General features: G+C 38.3%; 1 protein-coding gene and 1 long non-coding RNA gene across 11 annotated transcripts; both read left to right on the top strand.

The window, feature by feature from the left end:
• Nucleotides 1–1,777: 1,777 nt before the first annotated feature.
• LOC126619617 (uncharacterized) lies at nt 1,778–6,647 on the top strand. Of its 10 annotated transcripts, none has more exons than XR_007622113.1 (9): nt 1,778–2,133; nt 2,233–2,293; nt 2,477–2,513; nt 3,383–3,579; nt 3,960–4,941; nt 5,136–5,227; nt 5,319–5,445; nt 6,038–6,121; nt 6,315–6,647. XR_007622113.1 is itself a non-coding variant. In XM_050288032.1 (5 exons), exons 2-5 carry the CDS (start codon nt 2,253–2,255, stop codon nt 6,339–6,341), a joined length of 228 nt encoding a protein of 75 aa, XP_050143989.1. In that variant the 5' UTR covers nt 1,783–2,133; nt 2,233–2,252; the 3' UTR covers nt 6,342–6,647. The 10 variants fall into 10 exon arrangements, 3 of the variants coding, with proteins under 3 accessions (XP_050143989.1, XP_050143987.1, XP_050143988.1); XR_007622112.1 differs by having other exon boundaries at nt 1,779–2,133; nt 5,136–5,184; nt 5,283–5,445; XR_007622114.1 differs by lacking the exons at nt 5,136–5,227; nt 5,319–5,445.
• Nucleotides 6,648–9,266: 2,619 nt separating this feature from the next.
• Nucleotides 9,267–13,205, top strand: LOC126619619 (uncharacterized). The gene is made up of 2 exons (XR_007622119.1): nt 9,267–9,415; nt 12,956–13,205. It is a non-coding gene; the product is annotated as an uncharacterized LOC126619619 (long non-coding RNA).
• The last annotated feature ends 4,623 nt before the right edge of the window (nt 13,206–17,828 follow it).

Raw genomic sequence — 17,828 nt, 5'->3', positions numbered from 1 at the left:
TTGCAATTACACACACACACTTGCACACACATATGCCCAAAACGTCCATCCTCATGCATGCAATCCATTTGAGCCCAATATTGATCCAACATGCACCAAAATGCACTTTTCTTGCCAAGGTTGTTATTAAGACCTACAAACAAATGAAAATGGCTTTAAACACTAAAATAACTAAAGAAACACAACGTAAACGCACAAGAACAAGCCAATTAAGTCGCATAAATATGCTCCTATCATGGAATACTGGATTCTTGGACGTGGCTATGGCAGAGGTGTTATCACAAAGCAAGGATGTAGCCTCTACTTGTTCTTCTCCAAAATCAGACAACACAAATCTCAACCACATTGCTTGTGTTGTGGCTACTGCAGCAGATACATATTCAACTTCTGCAGTAGATAGTGCCACACTGCATTGTTTAACAGAAGCCCAAGAGAATACCCTTGAACCAAAGCTGAATGCATAGCCCGAGGTACTTTTCATATCATCTAAGCTTCCTGCCCAGTCACTATCACAATAACCTATCAACACATCAGCTTTACCCTTCACATACTCAATTCCAAAATCCAGTGTCCCTTGTACATATCTCAATACCCTTTTACCGTTGGAGGAGTGAGAAACAACTTCACTCTCTCACAACATCACAACCATTCATTTCTAAGCCATCATGTAAGATGCTTACACTTGTCATGAGATATGACTCATTACAATCTAATCTAGATACCATATGGAATATGATCCAATGGCTTACATTAAAACCTGCACAATGCTTATAATAAACCTAACATAGCAAATACATTTATACACCAATAGTTCTTTTATGCCGTCATTTACCAGATACATAAAGATCCAATGAAAAACAAGAAATAAGTTGGATCCAATCATGGTATGATCAGACGGACTGCTGTGGGAAAGAGGAAAATTAGGTGTTGTTGGAGGTTGCTTGAGTTGACTTCTCAATGCCCATCCTGATTAATATATATTTTTTTTTTTCTTTTTTTTTTCTTTTTTTTAATGTGTGCCAAGAAAGTGAAGAAAATGAACAAGTTCATGCTCTGAAAATCAATCAAAATCATGCCAACCAAGGCACCAAGAAAATCAAGACAATAAGATCATCTCCAATGAGAGTCCCTATTTAAGGACTTAAAGGGAATTTTTGTGTCCTTAAAGGAATATTGCCTCCAATGGAAGAATCCTTATAGTAGAATCCTTAATTTAGGGTTTTCACGATTTTGTGTGATAATTTAATTAGGTGTATTGTTTATGTTAATCTTTTTTAATTAATTTAACATTAGGTTATTGTAAAAAAAAATTATGAACATTTTAACAAGAAAATATTCAAATTATGACACCAAATTTTTTTTCTTCACAAAAATGTGACTAGAATTGCTTCATTATTAGATAGTAAGCTAATGCCATCTTTAGGGAATAATTAGGGACACAAAACGTGAACTCCAATATTCGACGAAGTTTAATCTCCAATGAAGATGATGCCAATCTTTTATGTATAAAGCCAGAAGGCTGATGAACAGTGGAGAGCAGCATGAGACAAGAATTTTGGTGTCACCCATTTCGACAAAAAGAATTGGACCAAGTTGCCCTTCGGCCAAAAACAAATCAAAACAGCAAAAATGAGTGCATAAGATTTATTTTCAAATAATGCCCCGCCTCTTTCATCCACACCGCTTTATTTGTTCCTCCTCCTCTTCGCATACCTATCTATCCAGCTTACCACCATCCGTGAGCCTTTCTTTTAACCTGTTCTTGGTTTTTTAAACCTACGCCCATGGTTTGTGGTATAGGATGAAAAAATGATTAAAAAATATCACAAGTTAAACCCGGCTACAGGATTGTGGCACAAAAATGATAAAAAATGATAAAGAAGTTGGTCATCGCGGGAAGGCAAAAGCTCGGCTTTTCCATTTGTTTCCAGAACGAGGCTTTTCCATTTGTTTCTAAAAGGATCTCTCATGTTCTCTCTCAAAAACGTGAACCACAAACCACGAACAACAACATCCTTCTCCGTTCGACAGCATCTCCTCCTTCCTCCTCCGTTGTACAACATCTCGCCCTCCAGGCTCCTCCCTCCTTCCTCCTCCTCCGTTGGGCAGCATCTCCTCCGCTCTTTATCATGGGTATCTTTTTTCATCTCTGTATTTCCTCAGATCCCTCTTGCTTTTACCATTTACCACGTATAAATACAACATAATCTCCACTCTCTCTCTCTCTCTCAGATCCTTCCCACTAGGCGATTATGGCAGCAAGGGCATCTCGCTCCGCGTTGCCGGAGGCCAGGTCTCTTCCTCTGCTTCCACTCCACTCCATTCATTTCATTTTGTATTTTTCATCTTGAAAAATGGAAAATGGCTCGGGTTTCTGATTTTCCAATGCTATTATATATACTTTTTTTATTTATGGAAATTAGTTCTGATTTTCCAGTTCACCCAAACTGAATTTCAACTTTTGGTCGATTTTCAGCTATTCCACTCCATACACAACCAAACGGCAGAACAAGGTAATGTGTCTCACTCTCGGTCTTCGTTTTATCTGTTAATGTTAAAGAAAAAGAAAACAGAGTTATGAGAGAGAGTAGCAGAGAACAGAGAGAGAGAGAAGTAAGAAGGTAAATGAGATTTTTGTATTGTTTTCTTAATGATGGAGTAATTACAAGTGTATGTATTTATAGTAAACTAGTCACTCTAACAGACTTCCTAACAAACTACTAATCTAACAAACCACCTAATCTAATTACACATGGCAAGATCTCAACCATACAACATTATATTCTAACATCCCCCCTCAAACTCAAGATTGGGGCACCTAATCATGAGGTTGAAGCAGTCAGGTTCTCAAAGAATCATTAGTGCAGTATTTCTTGCAATTGGAGAGTGAGGTTGCTGCTGCACAAAGTCTCTGCAATAAGAAAACCCTCCTAGCATCTTGAGCTTGTATATTATTGCTATATCATGTGTACCATAGTAGCCAAACCAACGTAGACCTGGTGTCCCCACCCTTGTCACAAATTCTCATATGATAGCCTAACTGAATATCGAATATACATCCACCATTGCATAACCGAAATACATAAAATCTTCTGAACTCATGTGCAAGTGCAACAGTTTGAGCAGGAACACTAATGTCAGTCTTGTTGTCAGAGTTAAGAACCGGAAATGTCACTTGAATACACGATTGTAAACCCATTGAAATCAATTGAGATTCTGTACCTTCGTTGTCAATACATTCCAAAACTTGGTCTTTGACATCATCTAAAAACATTTCATCTTCTGAAACAATGAAGTCCGAGAGAGAACCAGACTTGCAATCATAAACCGTATGAATTTCAACATCAGAATTACTCTGTAAAGGTGTTTCATGTTTCTGCAGGATGACTGGACAACCTAGTTTGAATTGTTGATCCAATGGGCTTTGACATGATTCAGGGGTTGAAACTGAAGACTGAGCATTATGTCTGGGATAACAATCATCATTAAAATGATCCTTCTGTGAACAAATTTGATGTGTAGGAAAATCAGGTGGTGGAGAATTAAAATTTGGAGATGGCGGGGAGCCAAGAATTCCAGGTGAAAGTTCAGGAAAATACTTGTAGGTTGCACCATTATTGTAATGAAACCTCCCTTTACCATGATTCTTGAATCGAAAATTGCTATACACACCATTATAACCATCAACATTATTATCTAAGCGTGATTGGCATGAACTAAAATTGGTTGAGCATGATAACCATTATTGAAACCAGCATGTAACTGAGAGCTAGAGAGAGGAAAGAAAGAACCTTGTGTCTGACAGTCACCAAATTTAGTTACCACAGTAGACAGAAGGGGTGCCACAGAAGCACAATCCACAATGGCTTCCTTAGCGAGCAATTGTTGACGAAAGTTCTCGAGTGAAATAACACTCTCACGCCTTCTGATTACACATTTAAATGTGTTGTATGTTGCAGGGAGTCCATTCAACGCAATGAGCACAAAGTCTTCATCAGTAAGTGTGACACCAAGAACAGAAAGTCCATCTCTTGCTTCTTTAATTCTTCGAAGAAACCGGGAAATTGAATCTGATCCTTTCTTCATGTTGTAAAGATAAGTCTATAACTTGATTATACTGGTTTTTGTACTTGGTAAGAAAAAATGGTTTTGGAGACGAACCCACATCTCTCGAGAGCTCGTGCTACCAATCACACATGAAATTGCGGATGAAGAAAGTGTTGCAATAAGGAGCAACATCAGAGCATAATCGTGCATTTTCCATGCTTTAAACTCATCTGATTTAGGGCTAGTAGAGGAACCATTTTGGAGTGCTGAATGTGCAGAGGTTGCTGCATACTGAGGAGGACACAGATTTGATCCGTCAACAAATCCCATAATGCCATGGCCCTCAAGCAGTAATTGCAATAGAAAGTGCCATTGAAGGTAATTGGTCTCGTCCAACTTGACAGAAACGGATGTAGAGACCGAAGAAATCAAGCCAGTAATTGGGGATTGCAAGATTTGCAACTTATTTGCAGTGACCATTTTGAGAAAATTGAGAGGAAGATTTCACTAAGGAAAAAGGTCGAACACCTTATGTGCAACAATTTGCAGCTTGAGAAACACATACATGGGTAGTCGGAGGTGCCCAGAAACACAAAGAAGACACAAGCACAGCACAAGAAATGTATAGTGGAAGTTAGCGATCTTCAAGAACCAATAATGGAGCTCCAAGAATCAAGATTCTAAAGCTTGGACACCGACGATTGAGTTGGTGAAAGACGACTCCACCAAAGAACTCAATAACCACCACGAAAAAGAATCAAAACAGCGGAAGAACACAGGATCGGAGTTGGCGATTAGCCTAGACTGGCGATGATACCATGTTAATGTTAAAGAAATAGAAAACAGAGTTATGAGAGAGAGTAGCAGAGAACAGAGAGAGAGAGAAGTAAGAAGGTAAATGAGATTTTTGTATTGTTTTCTTAATGATGGAGTAATTACAAGTGTATGTATTTATAGTAAACTAGTCACTCTAACAGACTTCCTAACAAACTACTAATCTAACAAACCACCTAATCTAATTACACATGGCAAGATCTCAACCATACAACATTATATTCTAACATTATCTACCCTTTTTGTTTATTTAGGCTGAAAGATTCCAAGAATTACAATTTAGAAACTGCAAAGCAATGGGATGTGGGTCTATGTTTCTAACTTTTAATGAGTTTGATTTTTGAAGGTAAGAATTCAAAAGTGAGCACTTTTTGGTTATTTAGTGAATTAGGTTTTTGTAGTTTGAGGAGAATTTTTAACAGTGGCCACATCTAAAGGAGCTGGTGTAGTGCTACACCACAAACCGGGTGAAGGTCACAATAAGTATTAGTCACTACGAGAGTGTTGGACTGTCCTCATTCTGGAACCAGGTTTAAGAGGGCCCTGACACTGACATTGAAACCGGTATATAACCTCTTCTTTTTGTCTTTTCGTCTTTTGCTTACTTGAGCATATGTTGTCATTTAAAATTAGTGGTCCGGTTAATGTACCTGCAGTATCAGTAGTTCCTCTCTTTTTAATGGAGTGATTCATTTTCTTGCGAACGTAAAATCTTGATGTCTGCAAATGCACACATCATATGACTTTTAACACAAGTCTTGCTTCTATCATTTGATGTTGCGGTGGAACTTTGAGTATTATCTTCAACAACTTCACTGAAGGACGCACTTTTAGTGAGGTGGTGGTTGAAGCAAAGCAGATAGGTTATACTTAGTCAGACTCATTAGCAAAAAATATAGGGGTAACTGTTTAATTAATAGAATTTTAATGGTGGATTGCATTTCTTGATTTATAAATATGGTGAACTCATTATTCAATACTAGCTCAATAATCATAATGTTCTTCTCTGACTTTGTGTTTGAATTTTGATATTTAAACTATTTGAGTTTTCTATAGAGAATAATCTTTTGGTACTTGCTGCTTTTGTATTATTAAATTTTAACATTAGCAATTTCCTGTATGTATATAATGTGTTGACTTTGTATAATAATTGCAGGTTTTTGAAAATACTGAGTTGCCCAGGCTGATCAAAGAGAAATCAGGTCATAGTCACAATCATATAAAAAACATGATATTCAAGGTATATAAGAAATATGTGCAACTTTGAATTTAATGAATTGTTGTGTTTTGTCTTATGAATTTCTACCCTATTAATATTGGAAGACCTAAAAGATTATTCCAATGTATCGTTTCGGGATTTATTCAAATTTGTAGTGAAATGATGGTATTTATAAATTTTAATTTTTTGTTTCTATGATTACATGTTGATGCAGATTTATTATGTACGATTCTCTGGTTAGGATAAGCATTTTGGTGAGCTTTGATTTTGCGAGGGTAAGCTCTTAGTCTTTCGTCTATCGTTTTGTAGTTCATCCTATTGTTGTAATTTACTTGTTGTTTGGGATGGAAACAATTTGGTTTTTTCTCTTTACTAGAGGATTGAATTGCTTTGTTATAGAGATATTTCAGAAGGGAATCAGACTTTCCAAGTAAGATAAAGATGACACGAAACTATATATGACTGTCTTCTTATCTAATTAACTTCAATTTGTATTTAATACAAATAATTATTTTGGTAGATATGGAATACTTTCGTTACATCCTTAGGAGTAAAGTGTTTGCCTTTTTTTGAGAGCAACTATTTCTAGGTTTGATTCATAAGGTGAACATTGAATATATCCACGTTAAAGGGACACGGTTAGTACGTTAAAAGTTCTATTATGTTATTTTCATAGAATTAAGAGAATAATTTTATGCTTATATTGAATATCCATTAACACATCCCCACCCCAATCGAGGCATGCTGGCCGTCACGTGAGGGTGATGTAGCCATGTGCGCTGTGCGGAAGTGAACGTGATATCAAAATGTGGGTAAATAAAAACCAACTAACTAATTTACACTAGACTAGCATATAAGTACGAGTGAAAGTGTTTATAGTGTAGATCCAGAAGTCTAATTACTAATTATACAGATCATAAAAGAAACCCTACATTGATGATGTCTGTCAAAACCGCCGTGAAGTTCTCGTGAGCCACTAGCAAGAACTTCTACCTAGAACCTGGAGGGGTGCAAAACAGAAAGTGAGTGGGCAAAAACAAAGCTTTTCAAAACAATTTCTCTTCCCAAAAATAATAACCCCTCATCGTAAAAAACGTATAATTTCCCAAAAAATAGTACTACGTATGTATACAAGAACCATGCTCGAGAGTAACATAACCCACATTCATGCCTTGCCAATCAATTCCACAATGCATAAGCAAGTCAAGTGAAATCAATCAATATAAAACGACATATCAGCCGGAGTGACCTAAGGTGACTTGTACGGCTGAATCCATAACTCATCAGTCAAGTCTTGCACACGAGTCGGAACCACCTAATATGGTCTATACGACAAGCTAGCTGTAAATAAATACGCTCAAATGCTACGATCACGTGAAGGCTGTGCGAAGTATCGCAAGTCACCTACGAGTCGAAACCACCTAATGTGGTCTGTACGACAGGCTGGCACCTGTCTTGGATCCAAGGTGAGCGTGTGGTACGAGAGGTGAACAATCACGTGAAGGCTAGGCCTTGGCCTCGGGTGGAGCACTAATATCGAGGTGCAGGACAATGAATTCTACGCACAACAATTCCTCACTAACTGCTATGTAATCATATCAACAATGTGTACTCACCTGAACTTACCTTGGCCTCCGGAATAACATGCAATATTATGCAAAACTATACTAAATCATATGCTAAAATATAAAGTAATTATGACATGGTATTTTAAAACATAAAAACCATTTAAAACTATTTCTGAGAAAACGTAAAGCATATATACGTATATATAGAAATTCAAAAGCCCACTCATTGGTATGTTGCCAGATCGTAACCCCTTAGTCTCACCTGGCTACGCTCGTCCTCCGAAAACGTCTCACCTATATGTGAAACCACTATTTTAATGTCAATTTTAAGCACATAACCAAGATCGTGTAATAGTTTCTCATACGTTGCTCAATTGAGGTGTTTGAATATACCATCGTGGCCTACTCAACACCATGAGCATCCCTATATTTTTAGGAGAATTTTCTGATGTCCCACGGGCCCTCATGCGCCTGCCAAGGCACGGTCACATGCGCAGGCACGTGCTTGGCACACAAACGGAATCCCTAACAGCGTTAGGGAATATTCCATTAAATAATAGTATATATCGTTAACTTTACCTGACACCGTTAGTATTATCCATCAAAGTTGACGGAATATCTCCGGTGATTCGCTGGACTCTGGCGCCGGTTGCTGCTGCGTTGCCGGTTTCTTGAAAAACTTTAAACCTTAATATCTTCCTCGTTTTTCAACCAAATATCATGAAATTTATACCAAAATGAAGCTCTGAACTAGTACAACATATTCTTACCACTTTGAAGACCTAAAACCGACGGGAAACAGTAAGAAAATCCTTCGATAGTCCAGCTAAGTCTGCAACTCGATAAACTTAGGTGTCCCGACGTCCAAACCACTCCACAATTGTCCCCAAGTCTCTATGGAGTAGTTTTAAGGCTCCCTTAAACTTTAAAACTCCGTAATATGACCACGATCACCACAGAGCTACAGAACACCACTCTAGAACTCACGGGTTCCAGAGTTCTCGAGGTCCTTACGTCAACCAAATGGTATGATTAGGTTCCTGAACTTGCAAGGAACTTGGAAATGACCTCCAATAGTTCAATCTGTGTGCAAGATGAAGATGGTTGGGTGTGTGTGTGTGTACAGACTGTATGGACGGGGAAGAGGGTTCGAGAAAGAAGGAGGAAGGATGAAGGTTGCACGTGTGTGTGTGTGGCTTACAGGGTTGATCACCTAAAACAACCTCAAGCTCTAATTGGACTACCAAATTTAAGATCCATGCAATTGGGTCTAAAAGTACCAACCCAACCCCCCATTCTTCATAACATCTATCCTACTCACCCAACTCGGCCCTAACTTGCCTCCACATTATCATGACGTCGAATTCAACTTAATCACATTGGCGAGAAAAAAATTTAGACTATATACATACATCCACGTCACTAAGCCTCAAGGGCATGAATGTCATTTTACATGCTTGAGGAAAAATATGCACAGTAAATTGGAACGGGTTGTTCCATTCATTCATGATCACATATTTATATATGAGTAGATTCTTTGATTGTTTCATCTCATATGGGATTTTAGTTTTTAGTGAATGTACAGTTTTTATCTCATTTAAGATTCTACTTTTTAAACGTTGTCAATTAATATATCCATTCCTGTTAATATTGCTGCTCTAACAAGTTGTTCGTGATTTATAGTTTCAAGACTAATGCTTTAAATTGCGCGTCATGAATAACTTATACAGAGTTAGCAAATGCTAAGGTAAATGTTTCTATGTGAGTGAATCTAATCTATTAATTCAAACTCTCACTGGGTTGTAGCTTTGCTAATTAAATTTCTATCATAATTTTTAACTGTTTTCACTTTTTTTTTATTGAAGTAAATGCAACACCATATGATTTAAAATGAAAGACAATAAACCGCGTTTGATATTTTATTTGTCTTGAATACAACTTTTACTAGCTCAGTTCATGGGACATCTACTACCTCAACCAACAATACAGGACGAAAACTTTTCATGTTGCAGTCGTAATCTTTTTTGCATGTAAACATCTTCCTAAAGTTTTCAATGTAAATAATATTAATCTTCTATGTCATGCTTGTCACATCTCGGCCCGGGACAGACCACTTCCCGGGCCCACTCCACCACCGTAGCACGACATTGTCCGCTTTGGGCCCCGACCACGCCCTCACGGTTTTGTTTCTAGGAACTCACGAGCAACTTCCCAGTGGGTCACCCATCCTAGGAGTGCTCTGGACTCCTTCTCGCTTAACTTCGGATTTCCTACGGAACCCGAAGCCAGTGAGCTCCCAAAAGACCTCGTGCTAGGTAGGGATGATAATATACATATAAGGATCACTCCCATGGGCAATGTGGGATCTTACAATCCACACCCCTTAGAGGCTCGACGTCCTCGTCGGCACACTTCAGGCCAGGGATTGGCTCTGATACCATTTTGTCATATCCCGACTCGGGACGGACCACTTCTTGGGCCCGCTCCACCACCGTAGCACGACATTGTCCGCTTTGGGCCCCGACCACACCCTCACAGTTTTGTTTATAGGAACTCATGAGCAACTTCCCAGTGGGTCACCTATCCTGGGAGTGCTCTGGCCTCCTTCTTGCTTAACTTCGGAGTTCCTACAGAACCCGAAGCCAGTGAACTCCCAAAATGCCTCGTGCTAGGTAGGGATGAAAATATAAATATAAGGATCACTCTTACCTGGGCGATGTGGGATCTTACAATAACTGACACACCCCGATTGAGGTCAAGGCATGCTGGCCGTCATGTGAGAGTGACGTAGCCATGTGCACAGTGCGGAAGCGATAAAGATAGTAAATATACGAATAATTAAAAACCAAATTACTAGAGTGCACTACTAAACGAAAGTGATAAGAGTTAGTTACAACAGTGAACACTCCTAATCAGAGCATAATAAGTCTAGGTGCAGTCTAGTAGGACAAGTACTAGTTACACAGTACCAGGAATGTCCTACTATTATTCAAATAGGTCAGAATTGCCGACGATCCCGAGCCACCAACAACAACTTACTTAGAACCTGGAGGGGCGGAAAACAGAAAACGTGAGTGGGCAAAAACAAATGTTTTACAAAAACATTTCATTTATCAACATACTAACCCTTCGCTGTAAAACATGTAAGATTTTCCCAGAATTAAGATATAAGCATACACACACACACACACACACACACATATATATATATATATATATATGTAGAATCATATCAATTCAATTCATGTTTCACACAATCATATTCATATGTATGCTATGCCATGCCAAAATATAACAAAGTAAACAATCCAGGTAAGAATAATTTCATAGAAATGTGATATGCTAGCCGGAACTCCTAAGGTAGTCTGTACGGCTAAATTCATAGCTCAAGCTCAATCTAGCCGGAGTCACTACTATGACCTATACGGCAATATACCGCACATAAGTCGGAACCACTGAAAAGGGTCTGTACGACAAGATTTGGTGAAATATAATTATGCTTAACTCTATTCTCTCATAATAGCCAAGCGATACTTCGCTAGTCACCTATGAGTTGGAACCAGGAATAAGGTATGTACGACAAGACTGTACACTTAAGTTGGATCCAATATGAGCATATAGTGCGGGAGGTGACATAAATAAATAGGCATGTACTTCATATTTTTGGCTAAATCACAATCACCCTAGGTGCAGCTTTATGAGCTTAACATTACTTAATCACATATCACATATCACATCATCGATGATTCACACAACCAAACATAACTTACCTAAACTCACCTGTGCCTCCATAGCACCACATTTATAAATGTATGCAATCATGCAATGCATATTCAAAATATAGAAGCATTTGGCATATTATTTCAAAGCATCCTTTCTTTAAAATGCATTTCTGGGAAATATATCAAGTATATAAATATATACTGAAAACAAAACCCCACTCACTGATAAGTCGAAGGGTCGTAGCCCCCGAGTCGCCCGTGGATATGCTCGTCCTCGGGATAAGTCTCACCTATATGCGAATTAACTATAAAAACGTTATTTTTAGGCACATATACAAAACTAGCTAATAACTTCTCATACATTGCTCAAAATAGGTATATGAATATATCACAGTGATCTACACGACCTCAGGATTATCCCCATATTTTTAGAAATATTTTTGGACCTCCCACGCGCTACCACGCGCCCGCAAAGGCGCGGCAAAACGCGCCCCCATGTGCGGCCCAAACCTGATGGATTCCCTAACCACCATTGGGAATATTCCGTTAAACCTAACAAATTCCGTCTAATCTAACTAACACCGTGTGAATATACTGTCCAAACTGACGGAATATTCCGTCTTCGTCCCCGGCAAGTTGCCGGTTGCCGGAAACTGGGTGAAATTTCAAACTCACTATTCTCACTCGTTTCTCAACAATTTTTCATGAAATTTGAACCAAATGAAATCTTAGAGTGAGAAGAATGGCGTTATACATATTTAAAGCTTCAAATCTCACGAAATCACGTCGGGAAAACTTCGATATTCTGACCAAAATTGCAACTCGACGTTTCTCGTGATCCCGACGTCCAAATTCTTCGAACGAGCTACCCCGAGACTCGTGAGGACCTCATTAAGCTTCCTATAAGCTTAGAATTCCCTGAAATGCAAGGTTTTACGTCCACATGAATAGTGCATGAAAATTGGGTTACGGGTTCTTGAGATTTCGAAGGGATTCTTACCTGAAATGGGTAACAATCAACTCGTAGCACCACGAGGAACACAATGGTGCACCCAAAACCTTCGATCGGTGAAGTTTGGGGTGATCTTGAAGCTTGTCCGTACGAATTGCAAGGAGAGAGAGAGACTGAAACCGAGAGAGAGAGTGTACGGGTAGGAAGAAAGAGAATGAGGTTTGTGTGTGTGTGTGTGTGATCCACGTGGGTCACCCATCCAAAACCACAAAATAATCTTTAAGTCTTAATATGTCATACACACACGACACTTTCCCCGTCCAAGGATAAAACCGTCATTTCACATTATCAAAAAAAATTAATTATTTGGAATGGGCTGTGACAATGCTGACAACGGTTTTTCTTGCTGGAAAAACCCATCAAAATATATGGGAGTCTTCACAAGAAATGTTGTGTTCAAAGATATTTTGCTTTCATCAAATATATGATAAGGTTACATTCATTCTTTTAATGTTTAATTCATTTTTCAAATCCACATAAATAAATACATTTAAATTGTATGAGTCACGCGTAAAATGATGTCATTATAAAAGAGTCTTCTATGCATGTGCAGGGAGGCTAGTGGATCATAAAGTGAACTCTAGCTGCAAAGTAGCAATAAAGTTTGTGGGGGCAACCGTAGGCGAGTGCAGCAACAGCCGAGAGCGGAGGCGTTTGAACTCCAACTGCCCATCAGCGATCATGGTTGTGGACCTATTATCCACTCAAGGTTGTGTCCCTATACAGTTTCTATATGTGGGAGTACATGTGTATATACACCAAGTATACTGTAGAGACTCATTTTTCGATTCATTTTGTCTTTATATTTGTTTTATAATTATTTTATACGGTAGTTAAGGTTGTCCCTATTTACGGACTTCTCTGGAAATATTCTAATATACCCACAACCTGATAGATACAGCAAACATGGAGCAACAACAATTAACCTATTAGCCCGAAGAGACACAAGCCAAATTGATGTTTGGTCACCAACTAACCTCCGAAAAAGGAAGAAAACAAAAATTGAGCAACTTATTTACCAAACCACTGCAGACCGAAGACGTTATAGTCGTATAGAAATGAAAATCAAAATCTCATTAGGCTTAAGACAGGGACAGAAAAAAACAAAAAATGGAGTACAGAGTGGTGCCACCATCATGAATGCACCATTCAACACGAACTATAGCATGTCCAAGCTTACAGAGCCCAAAATACTTGGTCGCTGTTCACCGCTGGAAAGTGCGCGCTAGCGATGTCGTCGCGGGCCATCACTGAAAGTAGGGCGCTTCAATCCATAAAGCTCCACGAACTCCCAATGTCTGTCACGGGAGCGTCCTCCTTACATGCCGTTGTCGTTGGTGGACCTCAATGACGCTACCTATGTCTTGCTCAAACATGTTCTTTTGCTTGAAACTCCAAAAGATAAGTCTTGAACTCTTGGGCTCTGTTTGATATCATATTTGAAAATTTTTATTATTTCTTAAAACATTTCTTAAGAACATTTCTTGAAAACAATTTTTTTAAGACTAAAAAACTTGATTGATTTGCGATTTAAAATTTTTAAATCTTACGACTTAAACTAGACAAAGAGAACTAAAAAGAAGGGGTCACAAGAGAGGGAGAAAGAGGAGAGAGGAGGAAAAAAAGTAAGAGATGATTGAAGGAAAGAGAAAGAAGAGAGAGGATCGGACGAGATAGAGAGGAAGAGGAGTGAGAGAAAGAACCGAGAGAATGAAAAGAGCGAATTGAATGAGAGATGAAAAAGGTCAAAAAAATAAGGAGAGAGATAGATTTGGAATGAGAGAGGAGGAGGGAGAGAAAAGAAATGAGTGAGTTTAAGCTTAAAAACTCACTTTTAATGTTTTTATAGAATAAACTATATTTTTTAGTTAGTCTTGAGTTCAGTTTTTGAAAATAATCATACCAAACAAGTTTTTAAAGCCCAAAACTTGAAAATTGTTTTTAAGTTTAAAAAGTTGGATTCAAGTAGAGTACCAAACAGACTCTTGTCTTTGTATGATTTCATTGCATTGTATGGTGATGGTTCTAGATATTATATTATTGGCGATATTAGCAAATCGTCAACAAAAATGAAATTACTATTTGTCCATTATGTGGTACTAGCTCGTGACTTTACAGAGTCAATTAAACATATGTCTAAAGCATAAAACTGCTAGTTATATAGAGTGAAGTGCTGATTTAGTCCTTGAACTATCACCTCAATGAAAATTAGGTCCCTAAATTATTTTATCCTTACTATTATATTCAAGAATACTGTCTTGGGTTATACAGAGTCATTAAAAATACTGTATATAAAAGTTATTTTATATTACTTCCCAAGAATACTGTCTTTTTTGTAACTCAAGAATACTTAGCAAATTTTATATTACTTCCCAACGTTTAGATCTTGAATTCTAGAAAAATATCATCGGGTTTTGGACACCCATCACCATTTTTCTATGAATCTAATGTTGAGCTGCCCTCTCTGTTATGAAATCAAGGGTTCATTCGAACCTCGAGGCAGCCTTGTTTGAAAACACCAATATTTGTGGCGGCACCGTCGTGAACTCTTGGCGTATAACCGAAGCTCGATTTTCTACAGGGTTCTTCGAACCCACTGCTTAGAACAACCTGACCTGGATGACGAACCAGGCCCATGGGTTCTCTTTAGGCTCATTACCCTCTCAACCCACACCCAATCGCAGCTTGTCTGCTTGTCTGGCTCGAGCCTAAGTCTACAACCTTTGCTACAGCGCCCACTGTATTGAACAACAGCCAACAACCTTTTGCTAGGCTGGCACAATCCTTCATCCTAATGCCAATTTTTGGCCTTGTTGCTTCTTAGGCACACCTAAATATTTTGGCGTGCCCTATGCTAAAGCCTAATTAGGCTGTATTTTCTTAATCATTTGGCCCGAAGCTATCTAAAGTGAATATGACCCGAATGTTATTATTGCTTCCTTAATCAACCCCGAATGTTCTCAATCTATTGAATTTATTAAAGTAACCAGTAGTCCATTAATTCGACAAAAATCCAAAATTATTGGCTTGAAGTCCACTTTTTGGCATTAACAATGCAACATTTTATTTTTTTTGTGAACCGTTGACATCATTTCGTAGTCCCGAAACTATTCACACTTGAATTCCAAAAGCAACCCCAATTCACTACACTTTAGTTGAATAATGTGTTCTTTGTTCTTACAGGTATCTCCTTTTATGAACCGGAAGTTCATACTAAACTTGAAACCCATAGTTTTGAGATTTATTGCCTTTGAAACCCGAAGTTTTTATAAAACAATACACCCATGGAAAACCCGAAATTTTTTATGCACAACTTAGAACCCCAAATGTTCTAACTATGATGCTTATGGAGGTTGTATTTCCTAGAACACCAATCACAATCCTGTCCCACCATTCAGTGAAATGACGAACCATCACGAGTTCAATTTTCTTGATTTGGATGTTTCTAATAAAAAACAGCTTTATGTGGTTACAAGATGTGAATCTCCACTTAACTATAAAGAAGCTGAGAAACCATTGAAGCCAAAATGGAATGGAAAAGCTAAATAAGCATCCACCATGATCTTCATTCGAAGACTTATGCCCAAAGCATTACAAACAGAAGTACCTCACTTAAGAGGATTCCATTGCTCTTTGGCATGCTCTACAAATCGTTTAACCATGAAAGATGATTTTTCCTGAAGTAAACCATGATTAAAACCTTTACGCCCATGAATAGATACAATTCTAAAGTTAATATAATCTAATCGAATTTTGACTGGAGAATACTTTTCTCATCCTTCCATGTCTTTAACTTGCTTCTGGAGCAGCAATGTAGAAAGAAAATTTTTACCAAATTCTCGAATCTGATTACTACCACAAATGTGAGAAAAAGGTACCCAGTGATTTGGCTAGAGGTACTGAATGGTACATACCCAGTTTGGCTGGAGTCTACTAAATGGCCTAACCCAGTTTCAGTTGTAGCCTACCAAATGACATGCCTTGATTTGGTAGGGATGTACCAAACTTACTCGCATGGTTTGACTGAAGAAATCAAGTATGTCTCTCTCTCTCACCCATTCTAGGGCTCATTTTACTATGGGTGAATCAGGGCTTGGCAAGGGGTGGCATCATAGCTAGAAACGTGATCCTCGGCACCTAAAACCTAAAATTTTCAGAATAAGGGACAATATTCCCGAACCCTTAATCCTACAGAATGTATTTGATGGAATATATCATTGGTTATGAACCCGTTTGTGCCCCTACCAATGGTGTTGAGAAATACTATTCCCGCAGTCAATCTATGAGACTATTTTTGATCCACCTGACATATTTTGAATAGTAGAATTTTGACATGGATGGCCGTATTGGCCGAATCTTTGGTTTACTTTGTGATGGATTCAAGTTTGGTGTTTGTTTTAACTATGGATAATGTTATGATATTTTCCTCAAGTATGAGTTGATTAAATCATGCTTCCTATATACATGTGTCCGAATTCAATTAAACATGTGATAGGTACAAATGTGGGAAAGTTTGTTGTCTGGATGAATGCAATACTAATCACACTAACTTTAGCATTGACTTCAGGTCTATCCAACCTGGTTAAGAGCACTGGTATGCTCTTCGTTGTATATGGTACTGAATTAGCATTATAGAGACTTTATATTCTCCCATTCCATAAGAACATCGTTGAGCTTTAAGGATATTTAAGACAACAATGATCGTGAATGAAACCGCTGAAGAAAATAGAGTGATATATCTTTGCACCACCTCCAAAATATGAAGCACAAATGTATATTTTGAGGGCCAATAGGTTGTCTCCCAATTAGGATGCGCCATATATGACCAACCTAAAGTCAGGTGATTCGAGCAGTTTACTTGCTTTGGCATGACCGTTTGGGACACTTAGGTCGAACAATGATGCCATGACGTATCTCTTGACCCGTAGTAAGGCTCTTCTGCCTACAGGCACACTTTGCCAAGCTTACTCGTTAGGGAAATTGAATTTCTATATCATCCCTCACAAAGATATGAAATGATCCTCTATCCCTAGTGGGTTCAAGGGAGTAAATGTGGACTAATCCAACCAAAATGTAAACCATATAAATACTTATGGTTAAGGTTGATGTATCGACAAAACATGCTTGTCCACACAAATTGTTGCTAAAATAAGCCTCACAGAGCAATCATAAAGCACAATTTAAATGATTGCCCAGACCTTGGCAAACACATCAAGCTTTCGGTTTCTTCCCAAGGCTATGCACACTTGTATGTAGCTATGTTGGTCCGCCTTAAGGCCCATTGCCACCCAATGCTATGTTTGGCATTACAGTTGGTTAATGGGTACGAACTTGATATTTTCAAACTTAGCATTTTGGGTGTACATTTTCTATGCCTAGTTGCACCACAACCGCAACCTACCTATTTTGGGTCCTCAAAGAAGGAT

Source organism: Malus sylvestris, chromosome 4, assembly GCF_916048215.2.
Source record: "Malus sylvestris chromosome 4, drMalSylv7.2, whole genome shotgun sequence".
In the NCBI taxonomy this organism is placed as follows: domain Eukaryota; kingdom Viridiplantae; phylum Streptophyta; class Magnoliopsida; order Rosales; family Rosaceae; genus Malus; species Malus sylvestris.
This window is presented reverse-complemented; position numbering and strand designations above follow the sequence as displayed.